The sequence below is a fragment of the Trichosurus vulpecula genome, chromosome 2 (assembly GCF_011100635.1).
Source record: "Trichosurus vulpecula isolate mTriVul1 chromosome 2, mTriVul1.pri, whole genome shotgun sequence".
NCBI lineage: Eukaryota > Metazoa > Chordata > Mammalia > Diprotodontia > Phalangeridae > Trichosurus > Trichosurus vulpecula.
This window is the reverse complement of record NC_050574.1, coordinates 191,818,495-191,845,521: the sequence shown is the minus strand read 5'-3', so window position 1 is coordinate 191,845,521 and position 27,027 is coordinate 191,818,495. Positions and strand designations below refer to the sequence as shown.

Here is a 27,027-nt window from a genome sequence, read left to right as displayed (position 1 = left end):
GAATATTAAAATTTTTTTTTTCAAATGCAGCAATCAATCTTGGTCCCAAAGCAAAGATGATCAAACACACTTCACTCTCCAGTAAAAAGTGAATGGGAGGGAGACCTATGGGTGCAGAATGTTGTCTGCTCTTGTCAGATGCAGGCACTATAATTTGTTTTGTTACAAGGGAAGGTGCTAGCAGAAGATGAGCATATCAGGATGACTGTGGTGTTTAAAAAAGATGATAAAACTTTTCTTAACCTTTTGGGTGATCAAAGGAAGGATTTTTTGCTTACTTCAAGTATATTTTCATACTTTATACATTTAAAGTATATCTTTAAATGACAATCTTCATTTCTAGAACTAGCTACTTGATACTTATGAAATAGAAAAATGAAGAGTCTGGAGAACTGGGTTCTAGTTCCTGGGAACATTTGTATTTTTGTTGTTCAGTTGTGTTCAATTCTTTGTGACCCTATTTGGGGTTTTCTTGGCAAAGATACTAGAGTGGTTTGTCATTTCTTCTCATTTTACAGATGAAGAAGCTGAGGTATACAGGACTTGACCAGGGTTACACATCTATGAAGTATCTAATGCTGCATTTGAACTCAGGTCTTCCTGACTCCAGGACCAGCACACTAAAAATTGTGCCACTTAGCTGCCCTGCACTTGTATACCTCATCTCTACTCAATCTAATCTCCAACCTCAGCACAACCTCCAGTTACTCCATCTCTCTCTGTTTTTCCCAATCACTTCACTTTTCTTCCTTCAGAATCTTGACCCTTTAATTAAGCAGTTAACCATGTCTTTCTACAATCCCTTGCCCCCAAGTCCTATCTTTCTTTAGTCTTTTCAAAACCCCAACCCCCTGAATTACTCCTGTCATTCACCTTCTATTCACATGCTGATGAAATTACTGGGGGAAGTTACAAAACCCATTCACTGCCAATTTATGTTATGTATCTCATCTGGGCCTTCATTACTAGATGCCAATCCTTTTACTCTTGCTTGTTTGATTCTCTCTGCACTCCCCATGGTATCTGTTCCAAATATTCTCATTTCTTCTTAGATCATTTATACAACCTCTCACCTTTCAGGAGGAAGGAAGGAAGGAAAGAAGGAAGGAAGGAAGAAAGGAAGGAAGGAAGGAAGGAAGGAAGGAAGGAAGGGAGGGAGGGAGGGAGAAAGAAAGGAAGGAAGGGAGAAAGTACTTTAAATATTACCTCATTTGATCCTCACAACAACCCTGAGAAGTAGGTGCTATTATTATCCTCATTTTACAGTTGAGAAAAGAGAGACAGACAGAGGTTAAGTGACCTACCAGGCTAACACAGTTAGGAAATGTCTGAGACCAGATTTGAACTTAGGTCTTTCTGACTTCTAGCCCAGCTCTCTGTCTGCTGCTTCACTTGGCTGCCTCTGGCAGCAGAAGACCTGGCTTTATATTTCTCTGAAAAAAAATCAACTCACCCATTGTTAGTCCTGTCTTTTCCCCAGTTCTATATTTTAAGTCATCTCAGCGTTATCCCCCATGTTCTTTTCCATTGTTCTAGTCCTGGAGGAAGAGATGACCTTTCTTCTTGTCTGGGCCAACCCCTCAATATATGCCCCGATCTCTTATCTCCATGTCTTCTCTGGCATCTTGTCCCTTTGATCATCCCATCTTTCTCCCAAATTTTCAGTTTTGCTTTATTTGGTGGCTCCCTCCCTCCCCCACTCCTAGTTTTTTTTAAAACAAAACAAGAAACAAAGACCTTTTCTTGACCCTACCACTTCTTTAAGCTATCGTCCTCTATCTTCTTCCCTTTTATGACAAAACTTTTCGAAAACTCTACTCATTTTCTTCTGTTTTCCCACCTCCTTCCTGATGCTCAATCCTTTGCATTGGCTTGTTGTGCCCACCACTCTACCAGAACTCCTCTTTCTCTAGTCACCAATGATCTCTTTACTGTGTAAAATGAAGTTTTCTCAGTTCTCATCCTTCCCAAGCTCTCTCTTGTGGATGGTATTGTTGATTACCCCCTCCTTCTGGAAGCTCTCTAGTCCCTCAGTTTTCGTGATATTGTTCCATTACGGTTCTCTTACCCACCTAACTCCTCTTTCTCAGTCTCCTTTGCCGGGTCCCATCCCCCTTTCATCGACGCAATCCAGGACTCTGTCCTGGCCTGTCTTCTCTTCTCTCACTACTCTCTTCCTTGGTGACTTCATCAGCTCCCATTGGTTCCAATATCATCTATGCCAATGACTCCAAATCTATGTTTCCAACCGCATCTCCCTCCCTTAGTCAATCAATCCATAAATATACATTAAGTACTTTCAGTCAAACAATAAATATTTATTAAGTACTTTCTATGTGGGCCCATATCACATAGCTAGTAAGTGTGTCAACAGGATTTGGACCCAGATCTTTATGACTACAAGTCCAATCAATGCTTAATAAATGTTATTTAATTAATTGATTGTTTCCAGCAAATCATTTTGCTTTTTCCGGCTTCAGTCTCCTCATCTGTAAATGTGGGCGTTGGGCTAGATCACCACCGCTGCCACCACCACCACCAACAATGCCAGTGCCAACGTAACAATTCATTAATCTAAATGTGTACATTATGTGCTTAAATATGGATTTATGATGGGAATCAGACGTGATATATCACCAGCACAGGGAGCTTCCAGGTAAGGAAACTCCATCTATTCTGAGTTCAACTCTTTATCCACTATGCTAAGATGCCTCTCACATAGGATATGTATATGTGTGTGTGTGTGTGTGTGTGTATACATACACATATACATATATAGAGAGAGTATATATATAGTATATATGTATATGCATATATGTGTACTATATGTGTATACAATATATGTATGTATATACATATACGGGGGGGGGGCGAGACAGAGGGAGTAAAAGAGGAGTAAATTTCTAAAATCAACCCTGTGAGGAAGGCAAAGCAGGCATTATCCTCTTTTTGCAGACGGGCAAATGCAGGCTCAGAGACATGACTTGCCTCACATTACACAGCTAGTAAATCAGAGAGCAGTCAGGAGTGGTGGTACATGCCTGCAATCCCTGCTGCTGAGGGGAGGCTGAAAATGGTGGATCGCCTGAGCTCAGAAGTTCTGAGTTGTAGTAGGGCTAAGGCTGATCAGGTGTCCGCAGCAAGTGCTACACCCCTGTCATCAGCTGCTAGAAGACCAGGCTGCCAAAGAAGGGGGCAAATCAGCACAGGTCAGAAACAGAACAGGTCAAGCCTCCATGTTCATCAGTAGTGGGGATGAACCCATAAGTGCCCGTTGCATTTCCAATCCGAGCAAGTAAGTACACCCAATCTTAACAATAATAACAAAACCCAAAGCAACAATAAAAATCCTAGGCAAACAAACAAACAGAAAGAATTTAGTGAGTGTATATCTTCCACCACACCACAGGTATGGCTTAATCTTGTCATTGGTAGCACAAATGCCCCACAGAAATACACTATTCCACATCCCGAAAACTTACTGACTATAAAATGGGCATTCATACCAAGAAAGAAGAGGGAGAAAGAGGATTAGGAAGAGAACAGACAAAGGGCAAACAAATCCCACCTCACCACTCAGACGCCGCATCACTTACCAGTAGTCCAGCTTCAGAGGGATGCTATCCAAGCCACGAATCTGACAATAAGGTTCCAGATTAGAGAGTTCATACAGCTGGATCTCACGGTCTCTGGCCAAAAATTAAGCACATAATAGTTTACATAAGTAAACTACACACATCTCATCTTAGCTCAGTCAAAAATAATTGTACATTTGTAGGAGCAAGATCACATCTCTTCCACAAAACAGAAGAATTTGACCAATGAGAAGAAACCGTCTCTCCCCTCCACATTCTCTTAACAGATCTCACCTGTACTCTCCTGGGGTCCCCACATCCATTGACCACCCTGGTCTGCTTTATCCTAACCCTTGCTTGCTAGACATGCTCCCAACCTACCTTACTACAGAGACATATTGGCTATTGCATTTTTATCATATTTTTTAAAAATATAATTGAGTGAATTTGGTGCTTGGGATATGTTCCAAAACAATTCTACATGCATTAAGGATTTTACTAAATAGGTAATCTTGGTGGTGGTGATGATGAAGGTTGTAAAATGCCAGGAATTAAAGTCCTCCGTATCCAGAGTAATGAAACTGGACGTTTAAATAGCATTTTATAGCACTTTCATATATGTGTGTATACACACATACATGCATGTATATGTACACGTTTATATAGCATACACATATTTATTTGTGTATACATGTATGCATATATGCATATATATGTGTGTATGTGTGTGTGTGTATGTGTGTGTGTGTGTGTGTGTGTGTGTGTGTGTGTGTGTGTATAATCTCATTTAACCTCACAACAAACAACCTTGTGAGGGAGCTATCATGAGAATTATTACATTCATTTTACGGATAAACAAAACTGAGGCCAAGGAGGTTAAGGTTAAGTAAGCTGTCTATGCTGTCCATAATAAGTGACTGAGCCAGGACTAGAACCCAGGGCTCCTAACTCCTATTTCCACTATGCCACATCAATGCTCCTGACAACATCCGAACATCTTGACCTGGAGAATCAACCCTCCTTCCCCCTCCCCACCCCCCATCACAAGCGCCTCTCATTGTTCTGCATCTAAAAATGACTCCTGCCATGGCAACAGGTTTTGCTGATGTAAAAGCCTATGTGTGTAAGATGAATATGAGGTACAGAGATCTACTCATTAAGACTGATGTTTCACTCTCTCAAGTGCAAAACTCATTGGCTTCCTTTGCCCTTGGTGTTAAATGCCCTTTCAGATTTCATTTCCAGACGGTGCTATGCTTCATCTGGAGCACTAAAGCCTGGTTGCATGGATACAGCTCTCCTGATTCTTTTCTTTTTTTCCCTCCTCTGTCTTGTCAGCTTGATGGGTCAGCCATTTCCATTAAAGCTTCTATTTCAATCCTGCACTTCTTTGTGAGAAAAGAAAGAACAGTGCTCTCCACATGCATGGAGACACACACATTCTCTCTCTCTCTCTCTCTCTCTCTCTCTCTCTCTCTCTCTCTCGCTCTCTCTCTCGCTCTTGCTCTCTCTCTCTCTCTCCTCTTCTTCTTCTCCTTCCCTCCCTCTCCTCTCATTTTCTCTCTCATTTTTTTCTCTCCCCCTCCTCTCTTCTGTTTCTCTCCCTCCTTCTCCTCCTGTCCCTTCTCTCTCACTTCTTCTCTCTCTTTCTCCCTTTTCCTTACCTCTTTCTCTCTCCTTTCTCTTCTCTTTTCTCCCCCTCTCCCCCTCCCCCTCTCTCTCCTCTGTTCCACCTCTCCTCTCTTGTTTTCTCTCTCTCTTTCTCCCTCCCACTCTTTATCTCTTCCCTTACTTCCTTCTCTCTCCTTTCTTCTCTTTCTCTCTCCCTCCCTCTATTCTCTCTCCTCTCTCATTTTCTTTTTCTCTTTCCTCCCTCTCTTCTCTCTCTCCCTGCCTCTTCTCTGCTTCTCTCTCTCTCTCTCTCTCTCTCTCTCTCTCTCTCTCTCTCTCTCTCTCCTCTTGTGTCTGTCTCTCAGTAACTCTCTCCCCCTCTCTCTGTCTCTGTCTGTCTGTCTCTCTCTGTCTCTGTTTCTCTCTCTCTGTCTCTGTGTGTCTCTGTCTCTCTCTGTTTCTGTCTGTGTGTCTCTGTCTCTCTCTCTCTCTCTGTCTCTCTGTCTCTCTCTCTCTCTCTCTCTCTCTCTCTCACACACACACACACACACACACACACACACACACACACAATGAGACTAACATGCCAGGTTGTTATTGCTCTCTAACCAACTTACCCAGACTTAGATATTTAAATAAGTTCTGTCCCCTTCAAAGGGGTCATCTTGGGAGTCTGTGCCTTTATTCCAGAGATGTTCAAAAGATAGAGGGAACTCTGCTTTTGGTACTGCCTTCTGAGCCTGAAGCATATTCTCTGAAATCTCCTCAATGGAAGTGCATTTAATTTTTTAAAACAGCCAAACACCATTCAGAGGCAAGTCTTTTGAATAATGGGATGATAACGTTTTGAGTAAAAAAGCTAGGTATGAATAGAGGATAAAAGCAGCTGGCTTTCTCATGTGGGCTGTGCATGGGTTCAGAAGGTAAGACCAAAAGAAGTGTTCTGAAAATGTTTTGAGAGATAGCAGCATCATTGGAATTAGCTGAGAGTCATTGAGGCATAGGCCATCAGAGCTGGAAAGGATCATGGATGGAGGTCAACGAATCTAGCTCCTTCATATTAAAGTTGAGGAAATTGAGGTCTAGGATGGGCAGAGAGGGGAAAAGCATTTATTAAACACCTACTGTGTGCTGGGCAATGTGCTAAGCACTTTACAAATATTATCTCATTTGATCCCCACAACAACCCTGAGAGGTAGGCACCACGATTAAAACCCCATTTTACTAGTGAGGAACTGAAACAGACAGACTTTACTTGCCATGGGTTACACAGCTAGGAAGTGTCTGAGATGGATTCCAGAAAGAGGGAATAAATTACTTGGAGTCACACAGTAAAGGGAAGGGTCAGGAATAGAACTCTTGTTTCCAGACCCTCATTCCAGTGTTCCTTTCACTACAATGTCCAGGAAATCCTGCAATTTCTGGACCCAGCTGGCAAGACCTACTGATGCACAACCTGTATCCGAGTCAGGTCTATCCCATAGCATTGTAGGGTTAGAAGTAGAAGAAATTGGACAGGGCAATTAAGTCATTTTATTTTACAGCTGAGGAACAGAGGCCCATAAAAGGTTATGCTGTATGTCCAAGGTCACATGGGTGGTAAATGGCAGAGCTGGGGTTTGAATGTAGACAGACAGACAGACAGATTAGATAGATGGATGGATAGATAGATAGATAGATAGATAGATAGATAGACAGATAGATAGATGGATGGATGTATAGATAGATTGGATAGACAGACAGACAGACAGACAGACAGACAGACAGACAGACAGATAGATAGATAGATAGATAGATAGATAGATAGATAGATAGATCGATTTCCTGAACTTACAATTTCATCATTAGGGGGGGTCTAGTATATTATGTGGACTATGTGTACATATACATGCACATGCTGTACATACACATATTTATATCAACCTCTACTTATGGCCTTCTCCCTTCAAGAGTTCTGGAACTTACCCAGTCCCAATGATCAGTTTGTTATACTGTGGCATGCTTATGAAATCTGTCACCCACTTAGATTTCCGGTTGACGGCTTTGTCCTAAAACATCAAAGATCTTAATTATACCCCAACATATTTATTTTCAAGGACAGAATAGTTTCATACATCGCCACAGGCATTCTTATTTCTAAAACATATCCAGCTTCCTAGGCTATTCATTTAATTGGTCTCCTTCAAGATAAAGAGGATTATTAAATATTCTGATGGTCATAGGCAATACTCAGATGGATCTGTGATCTCATCAGAGTGGACATTCTGATACATATTGTATCTCCTCCACACCTGCCCATCTCATGAAACTCTTGACTACGTCCTCTCAAAATTTCTTCATAGAGGCCCACCCAATGTGACAAGAGCCTGCCTTGATTTCTCCTGACATTTCAGGGATACTCATTAGGGAACTGGTTGTCCAACAATTAGTTACTTCTCATCACTGAACCAATCCAAATTTTTCAACCGTATACTTCATTTATGAAGCACTTTACTCTGGATCTTCTTTGAAGACATAAAGATGTTGTAGGGGAGCAATCACATGAGGAGTACGGTGGGAGAAGTTCATTCATGAGGTATAATTTCCAGAGGTCTGGACCTACAAACCACCCTAGCACCTGTGAGACTTCTGGGGAATCCAACTTCTAAACCTGTGTGCACTGAGTTGGGGAGGAAGCCCAGGGCATGTTTGATACCTATTAATTATATATTGCCTCCTCTTCACACCCTCCATTGCCCTCTGTATGATGGTCATTTTGATGACTCAAGTGTTCCTAGACTCAAAACTATAAAATAGCACCGCTAGTGTATTGGTATTAAAAAGATGGATTTTTGTTTCTGGATGAAGTTTAGGCTTATTAACAGAGCTTTGCAATTTCCCAAAGGCAATCCTGCCCATTCTAATCTTCCTGTTTAATTCTAGGCTCAACTCATTGTCCACCTACACTATCTGTCCAAGATATAGATATGTATGCACATTATATATGAACATAATACATATATAGATGTGTGTCTGTATAAGAAAGAGAAAGAGAGAGAGAGGCAGAGAGAGAGAGAGAGAGAGAGAGAGAGAGAGAGAGAGAGAGAGAGAGTTGTATTACTTTATATGTAATAAACCCTTATATACTTGGAGGAGACTGACTTGACATAGATTTTCTCTCTCTAATAAGGACAGAACAAGAAGATAAGGACTTCAGTTGTAACAGGAGGAATTTAATGTTACATTTGAAGAAGAACTTGCTGACTGTGAATACCACTACCTTAGTGGGCTACCTTGCTCAGGGACATTGGGGAGAAGTAGCTTCTAAGGAGGACTTTAGAGAGAGAATAGATTCTTAGGCAGTTTAAGCACAATCATGTCTGAAGACAGGAGAATAGTCCAAATGAACTTCTAACATCTTTTCAGCCTCAATCTCTATGATTCAGTGATAAATTTCCTGAAGAGAATCTCTGGCAAATAGCTAGCAATGCTTGAAATGACCATTAAGAAGAGAAAAAATTCGAGGATTCTTTCTATTTGTCTATTCTTAAGACATATGACAAATTACACACAATCCCATCATGTGTAATGTATCACTCAATCTGATTTTATAAGTGAAACGAAGCATTATCTTGTACTATGCACTGAGCTCATCCTTCAGTTGGCATTCTCTAGACTGGCACATTCCTATAGGAATATATTATATTCAAGGACACTATTCATGTAATCATGCTACTTAAAAAGCAGTTTAAAATTGCAAATAAAATCAAACTGTCGTACTCAGCATCCCTATCAAAGGAAAATCACATACGAAAACCAGCTTTCTTCTTTTCAATGTCAGCTGTGGAGACCAGAAAGAAATGACTCCATCTTCTCCCATCATGATTAAGGTATCATCAGGCAGAGAGAAAATGCGAAGGACAGGCCCACTGTGAGACAGCCCCTGTGACAATGCAGGCATGGTGAAGTAAACCTCTTTCTGCCGGGCCAATGCGTCGGCCTGTTCTGAATACTCTAACTGTAGGTAGGTACAGAAGTCATCCTAAAAAAGAAAGGAATTCTATATCAGCCATCTTTCTGACTCCCGCAAATTCTCTCCATCACTGAGTCTTGGATTAGACATTGCCTTAAGGCCTTTATTTGCCATTAAATTACTAACATTAACTCATTAGCATTGCTTCCAACATTATTGGGTTAAAGGATGAGGTGTCTCTTTAGTAGCCTACAGCTACTCTTAACTTGTCTTTGTCTCCATCATCCACCCCCATATCTCTCCATTTTCTTTAAAGGAAACTCAGATTCTTAGGAAGATATTAAGATATTGGATAAAAGGGACCCAGATCCACTGACCTACACATATTCTCACATTCTGGCTCTGGAATTACTTCATGCCAAATACTCACCCATCCTTTTTCATCAGGAAAGTGCAGGGCTCCCAGCACTATGTCATTTAGATATGGTAGACTATAAGCTCCTTGAAGGCAGGAACTATTTCACTTTTGTCTTTGTATCCCCAGTGCCTAGAACACTAATAGATACCTAGTTGTCACTATCCTAAGGATGAGAATTTGGGGGACAGGGATCAGCACTAGGGCCCAGGATGCCTTCAACCACACCAGCTGGGGGTATGGAACTCCATGGGTTGCCTCCACTCTCACCTTCCCCATGTTCCCCTAAATTAAGCTTCATGGAAACAAACACTTGGAGCATCTGCACCAGGAAAAGTCTCCCATGGATGGATTGCTGTAAATCTACAGGCCAAACAAGTCCCAAATTGCCTATGGAAGTGTACTTCCGATTATATCCATTGATTTACACACTTGACTTCAATAAAATCATAACACTAATCATTCTCTCTCTTCCTTGTTCACATTCTATTTCTCTACTCCCACTTTTTGGTGTATATTTTTTAACAACCCCAATAACCATTCCATGTTGTTGTTCAGTCATTTCCATCGTGATTGCTTCATGACCCTATTTGGGGTTTTCTTGGCAGAGGTACTGGAATGGTTTGCCATTTCCTTCTCCAGCTCATTTTACAGATAAGGAAACTGAGGCAAAGAGGAATAAGTGACTTGCCCAGGATCACACAGTTAGTAAGTGCCTGAGGACAGATTTGAACTTACAAGATGAATCTCCCTGACTCCAGGTCTGGCACTTTATCTAACCATTCCATGTGCCATCACAAACATACCCAGGACTGGCTTCCTAATATGCCTATTCCATTATTTACCAGTCGAGAGAATGGACTGGTTACCCCTTTTATAACCTTGACTACTAGTTGTTACATCTTCAAAGTCTATCAGAAAGGAGGAAAATGTATAACGGCAGGAAGAACTGAAAGAGAGACACAGAAGAATGACTGTTCTCTGAAGAATCATGACACAGTGTTAAGAGCACTGGAACTGAAGTCAGAGGGCCTGGATTCAAATCCTGCTTCTGATCCTAGGGCAAACGACTTGATCTTCCTAGGTCTCGGCTTCCTTTAATTATCTCTTATTAAGTTAATAAATATTTTTCGAGTTGAATTGAATCCCAAACTAGTGATATAAAAGATGTGTCTGTGGCAGCTGGTATTGCTCTTAAAAGGTATCAAATCGGCCTACCATCACCTTCACTGTTATTTACATTCAGGATTGTCAATAGGTGTGGGGACCCCCTTCATAGACTAATTTACAGTTGAAGCCCTATCCCAAGATATAGACCTCCTAGTGTTACTGTTATGAAGACAATGGGGGTCAGACGCCTGTGTGGACACCATCAGTTTGCTAAAATGTCCTCATTCACGTGGAAGACATTGGGGACTTGGAGCAAAAGGCCCGAGGAGGCTCAGAGTCAAGCTCTTTTCAAGATAATAGCTCTGGACACTCAGTCAATGGAAAAAAGCAGCTCCCAACTGTGTGGTAGGCCCACACATAGTGACCATGGATGCTCCGGTCCTCCAGTCTCCTAGAAACAGGTTCCATATGGATGATGCTATTTTAGCAGACTGTTGGTATCTGCTTGTGTGTTTTGCCCCACATCGTATTTATAACACCTAAAAAGTTTTTAAACTACAAATATCTTTCATATTACGCTCGTAGATTTAGACCTGAAAAGGACATTAGGGGTCACATAACAGAACTCCCTCATTATGCAGATGAGGATAATTGAGGCACAGTTATCACAAGTAGCACGATTTGCCCAGAATCAATCAGACAGTGAGAAAGCCAGGATTTGCTTCCAGGTCAACTCCAAGTTGGCATGGCTAGGCAAGAGAGAGGGTCACTGTTAATACTTCACAAATCTGCATGTTCCATAAAGGAGAAAGAGAAGCAAAGCTAAAACTCCCACTTGGAGCTCTATACAACTTGAAACTTGTCTCACACAGCTCAAACTAACTTACCCACTGAATTCCACCAGTCGCCGTACAGTCTATTTTCATGAACAGTTGTTCTATTTGCTCATTACTCTAGAGGGGAAAAAATCATAATCGGTGTGCGCAGACTACACAGGAAAAAAATACATCTACTAAGGGGAAAAAAGGCATTTAGCTACCTTCATTTCTCCTATTTATGAATTCCATCTATTTTTAAAGAGTACCTCTTACTCAAAAAGTCTCTAGATGTGTGTTCTAAAATGTTAATATGGCAATTAACCTGACTAGTGCATGGGAACAAAAATTCTTCCCTAGTGGAAGACTTTGTTGTAGCCTCTAACTTAAAGAAAAATGTAGTGGCGGAGAGAAGTGGAACCCTTGGTATGCATGCACTCACACCTAAAAATATACTTAGAAAGGCAGTTTCAAATGGGATGCTAGAAAGAGTAGGGATTCCCCTGGGAATAGACCTTTGGCATGGCCAGGTAATTTGCCTTCCTGCTTTCCCTACTTGAGAGGAGTAAATTGGAAAACAAATGGGAGATTTAGGTTTGTTTTTGTTTTAATCAGCTGGAGGAAAACTAGGGTATTGGCAGGGGAAATAACTTAAAACAGGAACGACTTGCAATCCAATTCTAGTGATCATGCGACAAGGTGAATGACTCACAGAGTAAATTTCCTTCCATCCTCCAGAACTTCAAATTAAGTTCCAATAGGAAAAAAACCCAAAAAACAAAAAAAGTGCTCTAGAATGTGGCCAACACATCCAGAGGTAATGCAACCACCCCATAATAAATATTTGTTGAATGAGAGGTAGCTAGGTGGCACAGCAGACAGAGAGTTGGGCCTTGACACAGGATGATCTGCCTTCAAATCCAGCCTCAGAAGCTATACTAGCTGTGTGACCCTGGGCTAGTGATTAACCTCCCCATGGCTCCGTTTCCTCATCTGTAGAGTGAGGGGATTAGCCTAGATGACCTCTAAGGTAACTTTCAGTTCTAAATCTCTTATCCTATGAACTAAATAGATGGCATGGCTTCAAGGTAATGAGCCCTGGGGCCTGGCATCTTATGGGAAGAACACAAGAGTCCTAGTTCAGGAACTGGGATCCCAAGCTCTTCCTCTGTAACTAACAAGCCGAAACTTAGAGGAGTTTTAAAACCATCAGCAAGCATTATGGAAGCTACTGAATGCTGAAGGATCCAGCAGAACCTAGGACAAAAAAGCATTACGCATGGTCCGAGCAGTATAGTACAGTGAAAAGAATGTTGGAGTAGGAATTGAGTCCTGAGTTTGAATTCTACCAATTTACCACTTCTCTGACCTTTGGCGAGTTTTGTTATCTATGAAATAAGGGTGGATTGAAATTTGATGGTCCTTAGGATCTCTTTTGGTTCTAAATCTATGAACTTATTATCCCAAGTACAACTAGGGCCAAAGAGACCTAGGATACTCACTAGCGTAGATCGTTGTGGTCCTCCAACAGAAAGAACAACTTTATCATAAGGGGTCATATGATTTAGAGCTAGAAGGGGGCTTAGAGATCTTCTAATACAAGTGAGGAAACTGAGGCAGAGCAGTTCAGGAATTTAAGTCTAAGGTCACAAAGGTTAATTGTAGCAAAGCCTGGATCTTTGTGCAATCACTGCTCCATGCAAGTAACCCAAGTCCTGAATTGCCCCATGGTCTCTCACACAAGAGCCTCATTTTTATCCTCCATACATATATGGGAGCCAAAGTCCAGGATACTGAACAGAAGACATTATCAGCCCCACCCAGTCGCTGTTGGCTCCTAGGCACTCAGAGTGGGCAGGAACATCACTCTGAACCCTAGCAGAAGTATTTAGGCACTGCTTTGCATCTGTGCCACTGATGGCACAAATATAGTGTGCCAGGCAGACAGTCCATTACTGCATATTAGGAACACTTGTACTTTGCAAGGGTGCTCATTAGGACTTAGGACAGCCTGAAGCTCCTCAAGGCTAGAGAGCCATCTTGGTTGATAACCAGCTCTGCAGTTCCAGAAATTGCTGACGCTGAGGAGATGAAGTAGGGTAATTGCAGGGTTTCCTGATAGGTTTGTAATAGATTCCTCTATTGAACTGGATGATCCCAAAGGATTTTTTTTGCACTGATTCACTCTCTTTGGGTACTTCCTTCAAGTTCTTGGAATTTCCCCAACTTCAGAAACAATTCAGTGGGAACTTGGAAAGTTATAATCCCACTTCTTTCTTTTTTGTCACCATGCTTTCTCTGTGTGGTCCTGCTGTTGGATTTATTAAAACTAACTCTTTCATACAAAAGTAGTTATTTGGCAGATTAACATTTTTGTCTTTGAGTTAAAAATTTCTCCAAAGCAATTCATTTATTTTTAAGTCAGTATTCAATAAATATTCACTCTTATTTTCAAGGAGAAAACTGCGTATGGGAATTATCGGGTATAATCTGCCAAGCTGCACTATTATCAAGATCAAAAGATCCAAGCTGTATATAAGTGGGAAAATACACTAACAAGCCAACCTGAATTACACAATTTCCTATCTTAGCTGCAGCCAATGGCCTGATAGGTTGGTGCTGTGTGGGTTGGATAATTGTGAAGACTTTACAGGGTATGTCTAATGGAGAGGTTCTGGGATTTGGCCTTGTAATTTTGGGAAGGCATGCCCTTCCCCCCCTCTCTCTCAGATATTAGAAGATAATGAACTTCCTGTGAGCTATTTGTTCTCTGCTCCAGGAAGGGTCTCTCCTTCCCCCATTCCATTTCTCCTCCTAGACTTTCAGACGCCACCTTGGCAGTTGAGTTCTGATAGGGAAAAACCTGAACGAACCGGATCAATCTTGGTCCTCTGTGTAGTTTTCGTGCCTAGACTGCAGCCTGCCTCTCAGCCAATGGTGAGAAGGGATAGAGGTGGGTGGGAATCTTTTTCATTAAGACTATAAATTAAGGCAGGTTCTCTTTTACCTTGCCTCCTCCCTTATGGAGGTGTGCCCAAGTCTTGCAAGGTTTGTAGAATAAATTTTACTTTGTTTCTCTTAAAGATGTCTCTCCTATTATTTTAAAAATTCTGTCCCATATAGTGCCATGGTCATTTTCCTCTCTCCATCTTCCATTGTAGTCTTGGAATGCTATGCTCAGAAAGTCAACAAACTAAGTCTCTATCAGGAGCAAATACCCCAAAAGAACCTTCTGTGGTTTCCTTATGGAAGAGTTTTACAGCATCAGCACTTTGAATTAAATCTAGAAACAACTGGGGAAATGAAGGATGACTATTGGGCTGTCTGCTCCATATGATCACAATTCCAAATTACAGCAGCTACTTGGAAGACTTCAGTCCTAAGAAATAGTGTATTCATCTAAGCTCTACTCTCTTACCTTAAGTTACTACTCACCCTAATATTTTTACCAATTGATATAATTATATGTGCAGTACTCTGCCAGGTGAGTACTGTATAATGCCATTTCAGCTGCATATATTGTTAACGAAGACTTGTTTTATTTTGCTTTCAGTAATAACATATGTTGGTTATCTAAGATGATTTTTTTTTAAAAAATCATCTTTGTGATATTAAAGCATGGATGTTTATATTGATGCTGTAGGTTTCAAGTTTACCTCAACTGATTTTTAAAAGGGACTACAAAAATTTTTGACTCAGGGGAGAAATGTAGCCTGGGCTTCCAACCAAGCCTAGAGTATTTTGTAAGAGACCCTCCTAATTCATGGAGAAAATACTTATGCAGTGCTGTGTGCTTTTCATCAGGGGCAAAGTCAGTGTAAGAGCTATGGAGAGGAGAGACATTTTTCATGCTTTTTGAGAGTAGACATGTAGTGCTCTTGGGGACCAACTCCAGATTTTGGAAAGAAAGGCTTTGAAATCAGCAAATATATAAGGGAAGCCAACTCCATAAATTGTTCTTAATATTCAGTTTGCTATTAAGACTTTGAGACACTTCCTCTTGGGTGAGACTGGGGCCTCTCTCTCTCTCTCTCTCTCTCTCTCTCTCTCACTTTGAGTTGAAATATTTCTCTCCCAACTGGAGAGCTAATTCACTCCGTGTATTTTCTGGTATATTCTCATCTGTATAACTTCTCTGATTTCCATTTACTATTTTCTTGGATAAAAGGGCTCACTTCATATTAACTATTTGTGACAGTCTTTTGTGTAATTGGTATTTGGCAGAAAAGATTCAAAATAGCAAGCGTAAGATATGTGTGTATATATGCATATGTATATGTGTATACATACACCCATGTATGTACATATATGTGTGTGTGTGTATACATACATACATATGTAATTCTAGTCCAATATTTCTTCTCTCAGAGAAAAAGATTGTGATCTCTTTTAGAGAGGGCAAGACTCCAGAAATAACTATCAGTGTCTCCTATTGAACCACTTGTCTATACATTTAGACTTCCCACGTGGATATGTAGATCTAACATGGATATGCACATACCTTGCATATATATCATGGACTTCCTGACTGTTCAATCACTCTCCTCTGTCCCCAAATACACTGAGGCATTTAAAAAGTCTAGAGCAGGTAGCTAGTTTGGGGTCCTTCAAAGTTTGTCATCTTTTAAAGACTCTATTTTATTTTCATTTAAATACTCTGTGCTCTTCCTATCAAATACAGGCTGCTTAAATGCTTGGGCTATTTCATTTTTCTCTTTGTATTCTCAGTACCTAATAATAGGAACATAATAAATGCTTGTTGATGGGACAATTGATTCCATTTTGGAATTCTTTCACCCAGTTTTTCATAAAAGAGGAAAATCTTTTAAAAAATGAAAAATGAGAATGGTTTAAAGAATACATTTTACAACAAATTGGAGCCACAAAAAACACTAACTTAAAACTTAAATTCCAATTCAAATATGCAATTCAAATGTCTTGTTCTAGGCGAGAGACAATGGATAAATCTTTTAACTCAGGATTCTTCAAGGGTATATTCTTTCAGCTTCTAGAAGTAAGGTCACAGAACTGTGTCTGGCTATTTTTTTTCTTATAATTAAAATTTTATCATGTAGCTATACAGGGAAAAATTAAAAAGCCCCATTTCCTGGGCAACATTTACTCTTATGAAAACACGGTAAAAATCTCATTAATTTAGACCTGCAGTTTTCAAAGTATTGCTCCCTTGGGGGTCCCCAAGACCCTTTCAAGGGGCCCATGAGATTAAAACTATTTTCATAATGATGCTAAGACATTTTAATCTCTAATATGGTAAATATTGCTAAACGTAGATCCCATAAACAAAAGCTCTTTTTGGAGGAGGGATCCTCAATAATTTTTAAGAGTGTAAAGTTGTCCCAAGATCAAAAAGTTAGAGAACTGCTGATTTAGACTATTCATTTGGATTGTGAGCATTTATACAGTGGATGGGGTGAAGCCTACCTTTTCCCAGAAAACCTTTCTTCATTGTTTAACATGTAAATTAAATTGCAAGGGGATTATTAAAAGACTTAAACTTTTCAAGGACCTGAAAGCACTTCAGAAGGACCCACTTACCTAAAAACAATTAGTATGCTAATTACAAACCAGTCCTTAGAGAAATCTAGATTTCTAAGGACTTCTAAGCTGCACTTTATTAGCCTAGACCACGGCAGTATTTATGAAAAAGTAATGATTTCATTTCTTTTAAAAAACATTCTACAGTTTGAACTCTATGTTAATTCAGACTTGTCTAAGTACATAAGGACCCTAGAATTTTAATGGAAAGAGGCCTTAGAGAGATAGTGTGTTATTATAGAGAATGGAAAGAGAATGGGACTTGGAAGGCAGAAGACCTGGTTCAAATCTTGGCTCTGCCACTTACTAGCTCTGTGACCCTGGACAAATCACTTAATCTCTCTAAGCTTCAGTTTCCTCTTCTTAAAATGGTGAGGTTGGATTAGAAGGCTCCTAAGGTCCCTTTGAGCGATAAATCTGTGAACTTGGGCCAATCACTGCCTTATTGGGCCTCTTTACCTCATCTGCAAAATGAGAAGGTTTCACTACATGATCTAGGAAATAGGTTCCCAAAGTGGATTATACTGCCCCCTAAGGGGGTGCTGGAACATTCTAGGGAGGCAATAGTAGCCTTGGGTGCAAATGGGAGGGGGTTGAGTAAAAATAAGGGGGCGGTGGAAGCATAAGGAAAAAAGAGAAGAGAATTTTGAAAAATCCATGTTTCATCTGTTGTATAACAGAATTAAAGTCATAGAGATTACAATGTCTTCCAAATAAACACACAAAATGCATGTTAGCATTGAAGAGTTCAAGTCTGATGACAGGTCTTAACAAGCAAGTGTTGGCAAGCGAGGGTGTCCCACATTGTATGGAAGTCCAGCACACGTTGGCAGGAATACGTGCATGTAATGACTTGTTTACAATATGATACTATATGGTTACATGATGCAATAGTGCATCATCAAAATTTCAGTGCAGGAAAAACCCCACAAATTTACAACAAATTATTAAATTTAAGATGTATAACTTTTTTAAAACAATTTTGTATTTTTTTGAAGTGATGCAAATTTTTTTTAAAAGAAGAAACCATTAAAGGGTTAAAGATTTCCAGGGGAGTGCTGAGTAATTTTTTTTAAAAAAGGGAGCAGCAGGTCAAATAAGTTTGGGAACTTCTGATCTAGGAGGTCCCTTATGGCTTTATTATCCTACAAACATACAATCTAGGTCAATTAGATTTGGAATTTCAATGCTCCAACTTTAGAAAATACACATTTACTTTTTTTGGTGACTTCACACACTTCTTCATTATCCATATGAACATGTCCATGTCCAAGAACTTTTGGCCTCTTTTTTCGAATTCCTAGAAGTAAAAACATAGTGAGCTAGGAGGGCCAAGTAATGGTCTTCTGTTAAGTCTGTTAAGTCTCTGACTCTGATCTATTCAATTAAATGGACTTGCTGTCCACTTCTGAAACACTATCACCTCCTTAGATGAAGTTTCATAATGTTTCTATGTCCTGGTAGTAAACAAAGAAGTCCTTTACAGCAGAGGGGTCAAACTCATAGCCTCATGCTTTTACAACAGTCCCAAGTTGCAATAAAATATTTAACAAAATAAATAAAAATACAACAAAACATAGATAATGTTAATATATGGTTACCTAAATCAATATGCTATGGCAGGGATCCTTAGGTTTGGCTTAGTGGCCCCTATTTCTATTTGAGTTTGATACCCCTGATTAGGTAGAGGGACCCCATGGCACAGCCATGTCTCACCTTCCCTCCATACTTTCAAGACAATAAGGATTCTTTCTTCACTTCTATTTTGAATTTAAACAAGGTATGAAACAAGAAGCTAGTTTTGTTTCCAATACCAAAAAACAGGAAAGAAGATTTCTTGCTTAATAAGTTTCAAAAGCTTCCACTGGACAGTTTTTTACCTGAAAGGCTATATTTAGTTTTTTCAGATCTTCCAGGGTCACTTGATATTCAATCTTGTTGAAAGAAAAAGAAGAGAAAATTTTTAAAAAGAATGATGAGCAGTAATATTTTGCTAATGAAATAATTATTAGTTGGACTACCTATATGCTACATAAATGTTTGTTAACTTTCTATAAAATGCCATAAGTTATTCTTTTTTTATTATTTTACAATTATATATAACACTGTAAGGTTAGATTGGGATGTTCTGGAAAATTTTCCAAAAGGGCCTCTCAGTCTTCTTTGTTTCCATTTTATTTCCTAATCTCAATTCTATTACAAAAGCCCCACTTCTTTCCTTCGACCAGGAGACTGTGGGGGGGGGGAAGAAGAAAGAGCTGGATGAAGGGATGATGAAAACACTTTCCCATCTCATCCACCATAGAAATTCTCTTTGCCACCAGTGACCTTGTACCTAGGACCACCTTCTCCTTCCATGTTGTCTGAATTCATCTTACCAAGCATTCTATTCTCTGGGGGTTTGCAGTCTTTCCCTTCGAGCACTGGAATCAGAGACATATCAAACACCAGTACATTTTCTCCTAATAGCAACAGACATTTATAGAGTGTTTACATATGATAACTCGCTAGAGCTTTGTAACAACCCTGTTTAACAACCTGTAGATATGACACATATAACCAAGTTCATTTTATAGATGAACTAACTAAGTCTCAGAGAGATTACATGATATGCCCATGGTCACACAACCCAGAAGGTGTCAGAGGTGGGGTTTGAACCTGGGTATTCATGACTCCAAATCCAGCCCTTTATCCTCTATGTCATTATAAAGGAAAGGGGAGAGGAGGAGAGGAGAAAACAATGAATGACAAAAGAGCATTTCTCAAACAATTCCTATGTGTCAGGCACTGTGCTAAGTTCTATGGGTACAAATACAGAAGCAAGAGTCCCTGACCCCTAGGAACTCTCCTTCTAATAAGGAGAGCAAACACACCTAGGGAAATGGTAGCTAAGAAAGGTTGTTTTGCTCTGGAAGTCATTGGGATGGTAAGTGGATTGGAAGTATAGTTGACTGACAAGGCCCTTTTCTAGAAGCAATCATACGGCTAGTTTGAATACTATACCTAGAGCAAGAAGTGAAGGGAATATGTATGAAACTTAGCGGAAAGATGGCATGAGGATCTGGGGCCTAAATATAATGGGATCTCACCAGGAGTGTGCTGGCTTTTCAAAAAAAAAAGTATGCATAACACACTTGTAAGTTTAATCTGAATTACTAATATTTTCTCCATCAATTTCTCAAGATTGTCAACAAAACGATAAATCAAGCCCTGCTTTAGTGTGTTTGCCAATTTCCAAGGTGTAAATGCTCACAGTGAAAATTTAACAACTAGCTCCTCCAGCACACCTCTGGATCTCACTATTAAGGGAAGCCAGGCTTCCAGAGCAGGGAGGGGAGGGGTGGCTACACCCAAGGTGTGTAGGTCTGGACATTTTTCAAAGGATTTTATGTACATTATCTGCTTTGATCTTCAAAAATCACCTTGTGAGCCAGGTAATATAAATATTATTGCTCCCATTTTACCAATTACCTCAGAGAAGTTAATTGACTTGCCCAGAGTCATACATCTAAGAAAGCAGCAAAAAACAAAACAAAAAAACTCTCACCCAAACCTTTTGACTTTCAAAATTCAGATTTCTTTTCACTACCATTGACTGTTCTTTTCATCCTTTGTGGATGTGAAAATAGAGAGATCAACCCTGGACTCCTCCAGGCAAATGGCTTTGTTTAGGCCATTTACAGCGAGGTCCTGATTAATGAGAACAATGAATCCCATAAAGTAACGGCATTTTTGGAATTCACACACAGATTTCCATTGAACTGGAACCAATGACCATATTTTACATAATTATAGCATCTAATAGTATAAATTCGAATACATGTCACCTCTTCATGGGATTCATTATTTGCATTAATCAGGACTTAGGAGGAGAGAGAGAGAGAGAGAGAGAGAGAGAGAGAGAGAGAGAGAAGGAAGGATGGAAGGAAGAAATAAAGGAAAGAAGGAAGGAAGGAAGAATAAAGAAAGGAAGAAAGGAAGGAAGAAAGAGAAAGAAGGAAAGGAAGAAAAGAAGAAAGAAAAGAAAGAAAGCCTTAAACTAAAAGATTAAGAGTACTGAATTAGCCCTAGTGGTAGGAGCAAGCCTTACTAGATCTATTTCCTCATCTATAAAATGAGAGAGCTAGAATTATCGATTTGAGGGGCCCTTCCAGTTCCAAAATTCTATAGTCATCTTTATACCACACTAGCTTATGCAGACAGAAAGTCCTCAAACTGCTGACTTTGAAAAAATAAACAAATTGTCACTGGGGGACCTATCTAGCTCACCCAGGTCATAAAGTTAGTCTTTGGTTATTTCAACCATCCTATCTGAGCTCAGTCCAAGGCGGCCCAAGGCAGAAGAGGCTAGAGAATGAGGGAATTGTTCATTTCACCAGCAGGGTCATTTTCTGAAAACTGTATGCTTATTATCACAGTCCCCACAGAGAAGTAGTACTTATTCAGTGATCCCAAGACCAAATCTGAAGCTATTAGTACATTCATAGTCTTGCAAGAGCGAAGCCATTTATGAATCCTTTCTCGAAGGACTGAGTTAAATTTCCTCTCCTTCCCCCAAAGCCATTGGTGTTCATCACACCAATGTTCTTAATTGCTGCTTAATAAATACTCACGGAGGAACAAAACCAGCTGTTTCCCAAGTAAAAACAGCCATACTATTGGGGTTCAGAGAAAAGAAAAAGCAGTGCTGAGGTTTCTACTTAAAACTTATGGGCCAACCACTTTGGGGTGAGAAGAATTCAAGAGGAAAGATTAAAGGAGTTGGATTTGGGGGAAGGGACTCAGCTTTGTGCAAGTGTGGAATGTGAAAGGTTATGATGTGATGCTGATGGGTTCTTTCCCCTGACATAAGAAAAACATTACCACAGTCAGAATTCAAATGGCCCTTGGACCAAATTTTATGCACAGTCCAAAAAAACAGCTTATGGCTTAAGCCACCCTGACATCTGGTTTTGAACACAGCACATATGAGAAAAATCAGCCTTTGTTCTGGGCTTTAACAAGAGGATGGCTGAAGGCTTTGAGAGGATATGACTTCTAGTCATGAGTCTTGAGATATGAAAGTCTCAGGAAAGACAGGGGAATATTGGTGGTAGAGAGACAACTGTTTCAAGAATTTCTCACTCCCTTCCTTGAAATTGATTGGTATGGGGAAGTGTATGAAAGTGATAGTGTATTTTTCTAATTTTTTTCCTGAGATTTCACATCTTTAAATATACCAAATATCATAACTCTATCCACAAACCAAAATAAACACAACTGATTTTATGTTCCTAAAACAAAACATGACTTTAGCTGTTCACTCTCTAAAATGTATTGTTCGTTGGCTATGAGGTCAGAGAACCTGGGTTCAAATCTCACCCTGATGTTTGCTACCTATGGGACCTTAGACAAGTGACTTAACCTCCTTGGTCCTCAGTTTCCTCATCTGTAAAATGGAGGGGAGTGGTCTAGATGGCCTTTAAGGACCCTTGCAGCTCTGGGTCTATGATCCACCCATCTTTCCTCCTTCTTTATCTCCACCCTTCCCCTGCTCTACCATGATTTCCAAAAATTCTAGAAATTTCATTTTATTTCATTTATTTTAATTCCAAACTGCCAGAAATTTGACACCTCTAATTAAGCTTGCTGTGTTATAACTACAGTGGAAGGAGTACTGATTCTGGAATCAGAAGACCTGGATTCAAATCCTACCCCCGATACTTTGTCCTTCATGTCCTACAAGCTGCTTAACCTTCACAGGCTCCAGTTTCTTTATTAACAAAGTGAAGGGGTTGGAGAAACTGGCCTGTGAGGCCCTTTCCAGCTATAAGTCAACAATCACATTCCTACTTGCCTGCCCATTTTAGCGGTAGAGAGATAAGGCCACCACATCTTATTGTTCCGGATGGCAGCCAAGTGACTCAGTTGATAAAGTGCTGGGCATGGAGTCAGGAAGACCTGAGTTCAAATCTGGCCTCAGACACTTACTAGCTGTGTGACCCTGAGCAAGTCACTTACCCCTGTTTGCCTCAGTTTCCTCTTCTGTAAAATGAGGTGGAGAAGGAAATGACAAACTACTCCAGTAGCTTTGCCAAGAAAACCCCAGATGGGGTCACAAAGAATTATTCTGGATGTCACAAGTGTGGAGTGGTAGCCTTAGCATCTGTATGAACTTGCCCAGGTGTGGGAAGAAAGTCCTGGACATAACTGTGCATTTATGCGGTAAAGTGCTTTAAAGCCTCTTAGCCGAGCTCCCACTTACCAATTTCTCCCCCTTCAATCCATCCTCCGCAGTTGCCAAAATAATCTCCCTCAAGTGTAGGTCTGGCCACAGCACTTACCAGCTCAGGGATCTTCAGCAACCTCTTGTTTTCTCTAAGGGACAATACAAACATCTTCTCTGGGAATTTAAGGTCCTATAAATTCTGACTCCGAGACAGCGAGGTGGCAAAGTAGATGGAGCAGTGGGCCTGGAGTCAGGAAGACTCATCTTCCTCATTTCAAATCTGACCTCAAACACTTTACTGGCTATGTGACCTTGGGCAAGTCACTTAACCCTACTTGTCTCATTTCCTTATCTGTAAAATGAGCTGAAGAAGGAAATGGCAAATCACTCCAGGATCTTTGCTAAGAAAACCCCAAATGGGATCATAAAAAGTCGGATGTAACTGAACAACAGCAAAATCTCCAGCCTACCTTTCTAGAAATTTCACATCAAATCCTTTTCAGGCACTTTGCATTTTGGCCAAAATGGCCTACTTGCTGTTTCCCCAACATAAAATTCTATATCTTGCCTCCGTGCTTTTGCCCAGGCTGTGACTTCTCTCACCTGCCTTTTAGAAACTTAGATTCCTTCAAGATTCAGTTCTGGTGCTGCTGCCTCCTAAATAAGGCCTTTTCTGACCCTCTCTCACCGTAATTGTTAGTATTCTGTCCCTCCTCACGTTATCTAGTATTTCAATATTACCTTTCCTATTGGAAAGTGTGCCAGATTTAGAGAAAGAGTTCAAATCCTGCCTCTCTATGACTTACTTCCTGTAGAGCCTTGGGTAAGTCACTTCACTTCCTTAACAATAAAATAAGGATGTTGAACTAGAAGACCCCTAAGATCCTTTCCAGATCTAAAATGATGATTCTAACATTCTAGACTATAAGCTCCTTGAGGGCAGGAACTTTTTTTTTTATTTTTGCCTTTTATCTTTGTATCTCCAGGCTCAGCACTGTGCTTTGCACAAAGTAGGTGCAGACAAATGCTGTTTGAACTGACTTGAAAATATCAAAAACCACCTCTTGGTCAGTTTCTTCCTGCATATCCTTGCCTTCTCAATTTTCTCTTCTCCCTACCATGTGGCTCCAATCTTCTTTTCACTGGTTAGTTAGTTATTTATAGTTAGCTACATCCAGAAGTGACTTATCCTCCTCCTTCTCCTTCTTCTTCTTCTCCTTCTTCTTCTCCTTCTTCTTCAGTATCTCTTTTATTATAATTTCTTCCATAACTTTTCCCACCCAGGTTCAGGTAAATACCTGTCTCTCCCATTCAATTAAAAAGGATCCTACATATTTCAACAGGCAAAAGAGAGGTCTTTGAGAAATAAAATGTTTTAAATCAATCTATTACTTCATTTTCCTTGAATCTACGTTTGGGAGAAGGGAAGGGGACAAAGAAGGAGAAGGGGACAGGTGGTTCATCAAACCTTAGAGTTGATTGTGCCCCTTCTACAGAAGTGACTTCCCATCCAATCTAATCCAATCCAACAAACATGGTACCTATGTGCAGTGTCTTAGGTATAGGGGATTAAAAAAAATAAACAAGTGCCTAATATCAAAGACTTTACAGTGAAGGACTTTCCTTCACTTTGGGATAAGACAATCCCAAAGACGACAATAATATCCTATAGAATGCAGGAAGCATATGAGGGATCATCATGGCCTAGGCCAGAGAGAGGGCCTTGGCCTTAGGAAAGATCTGGGTTTAGGTCCTATGCTTACCACCTACTTACTAGCTGTGTGTGACAAGTCATGGACCTCTCACAGCTCAAGCCATTTCTCTAAAAGTGTAGCTGTGGAGAAGGTGCCCATCAATATGCCTCATTAGTAAAGTCCTCACTGGAAGCTCTCTTCACCAATGAAATCACAGGTCTGGTCCAAAAAGAAAGTTCACAGGAAGTTCAAACAGATTTTCCTGAGCACTCTGAGACGGGTGAGCTCATTTCTAGCCTGAGCCAGGGTGAAGGGAGGAGATGGGGAAGGTTTTCCGGAGGAGGTGATGCCTGAAAATGCCTCTGAACCCACATAATGAATTTTTTTAAAAAGCAAAGTAGAGAGAGCCATTGGAGGCTTAAGCAAGAGGCTGCTCTCCCTGTAAAATCGAGTTAGCCATGTTCCCTGCTTGCAGCAAAAGCAGGACAAGTTCTTAAATCTCAGAGAGCTCATAAAATTTTCAGATGTCATGACAGAAAGAAAAAAAAAATCTTATGATCATTACCCAACTTCCTTTGAAAAGTCTGCAATATAAATAAGTTTTGGAACACCACAGCTACAAAAACAAGGGAATTACTATGCTGTTCCCTGGAAATATAAATCAGACCTTCACATAATTGCCTGTTTGTTTGTTTGTTTTTAAGCAAATTTGGAACATAACACAGGGAAAACATATGTCCCTTCTGTGTCCTTCAGTGCCTGGCAGGGTTTGAAAATTAGTAACTGCCACCAAACACAAGTCATATTAGTGCTAAAAGGCCTGAATGACTGTTTTCTTAAAAAGAAAAAAGGAGGAAAAAGTGCCTTGATTTCATAGCCAAACTACCCCCAGCTACATGACAGTCATAAATACGTCAAACATTTTTCTTCTCAGACATCTACTGCCCAGCTGAAAATTGAATGGAATTGTAAGGGAAACAAAATGAGGTTTATTTGGAACAGTGGAAAGAGTGCTGGCTTTGGAGTCAGGGAACCTGAGTTTTAGTTCTGTCTCTTTCACTTACTATCTGGGTGAAAATCACTTAAACTCTCTGGCCTCAGTTTACTCATCTGTAAAATGAAAGGTTAAGTTAAATGGCCTCTAAAGTATCCCCCAGCTCTAAATCTATGATCTCATGATGCTTCTTTGGGCCTCAGCTTCATCTGAAAAATTAGAGGATTGCACTAGGTAATCTCTGATGTTCCTTCAAATCCTCATTTTTTTTGCATCTATAGATTCTTCATCATCATCATCATCATCATCATCATCATCTTCATCATCGTCTTCTTTTTCTTCTTCTTCTTCTTCTTTTAAAACTATCTTTCCCAATTAGTAAGCATTTTTTAGTCCTTTCTACTTTCTTTCCCCTCCAATGAAAAGAAGAAGCCTGGTAACAGGTATACATAGTCTAGTAAAAAAAAATTCCAGTATTGGCCACGTCCAAAAATGTGTGTCTCATTCTTCATATTTAGTCCAGAAGGCTAGGTAGTATTCTTAATTATTGGTTCTCTGGAAACCTGATCGATCATTGCATTGATCAGAATTCTTAAATCTGTCAATATTGTTTGTTTTTACAATGCTTTTGTTACAGCATAAATTGTTTTCCTAGTTCTGCTCATTTCATTCTGCATCAGTTCACGCAAGTTTTATTACATCTCTCTGAAATTCTCTTTCATCATTCTTTGTAGCCCAATAACATTGCATTACATTCATATACCATTAATTTGTTCAGCCATTCCCTAATTGATGGGCATCCCCTTAGTTTCCAGTTCTTCACCACCACAAAAAGAGCTGCTCTAAAATTTTTTCTATCCTGAACTTGTCTGGTGATAGTGGGAGTAGAAAGGGGGTGAACCATTGTGAGACATATTATAAAGGTACAATGAGTAGGACTTTCCAAATGATAGGGTATAGCAAATCAGAGAAAAGAAATAATCAAAAGTGACTCCAAAGAACTGAGCCTACATAAATGTAGGTATGGTAGTACCATTAATACAAATGAGAAGAAGGTTTAGATTGTTGTTGGTCATCCTTCATTCTTGAAGAGGACC

At 40.0% G+C, this 27,027-nt stretch overlaps 1 protein-coding gene across 1 annotated transcript in view; it reads right to left on the bottom strand.

Annotated features, from left to right (window-relative positions):
• Window positions 1–23,411, bottom strand: part of LOC118836883 (WD repeat-containing protein on Y chromosome-like) — a 175,262-nt gene extending 151,851 nt beyond the window's left edge. Inside the window, exons 1-6 of the mRNA XM_036744003.1 lie at window positions 23,358–23,411; window positions 18,915–18,968; window positions 11,551–11,616; window positions 8,977–9,207; window positions 7,152–7,234; window positions 3,597–3,689 (exon numbers count right to left, since the gene is read on the bottom strand). Coding sequence (XP_036599898.1) covers window positions 3,597–3,689; window positions 7,152–7,234; window positions 8,977–9,207; window positions 11,551–11,616; window positions 18,915–18,968; window positions 23,358–23,411 — 581 coding nt within the window. The remainder of the gene's footprint in view (window positions 1–3,596; window positions 3,690–7,151; window positions 7,235–8,976; window positions 9,208–11,550; window positions 11,617–18,914; window positions 18,969–23,357) is intronic.
• Between the last annotated feature and the right edge of the window lie 3,616 nt (window positions 23,412–27,027).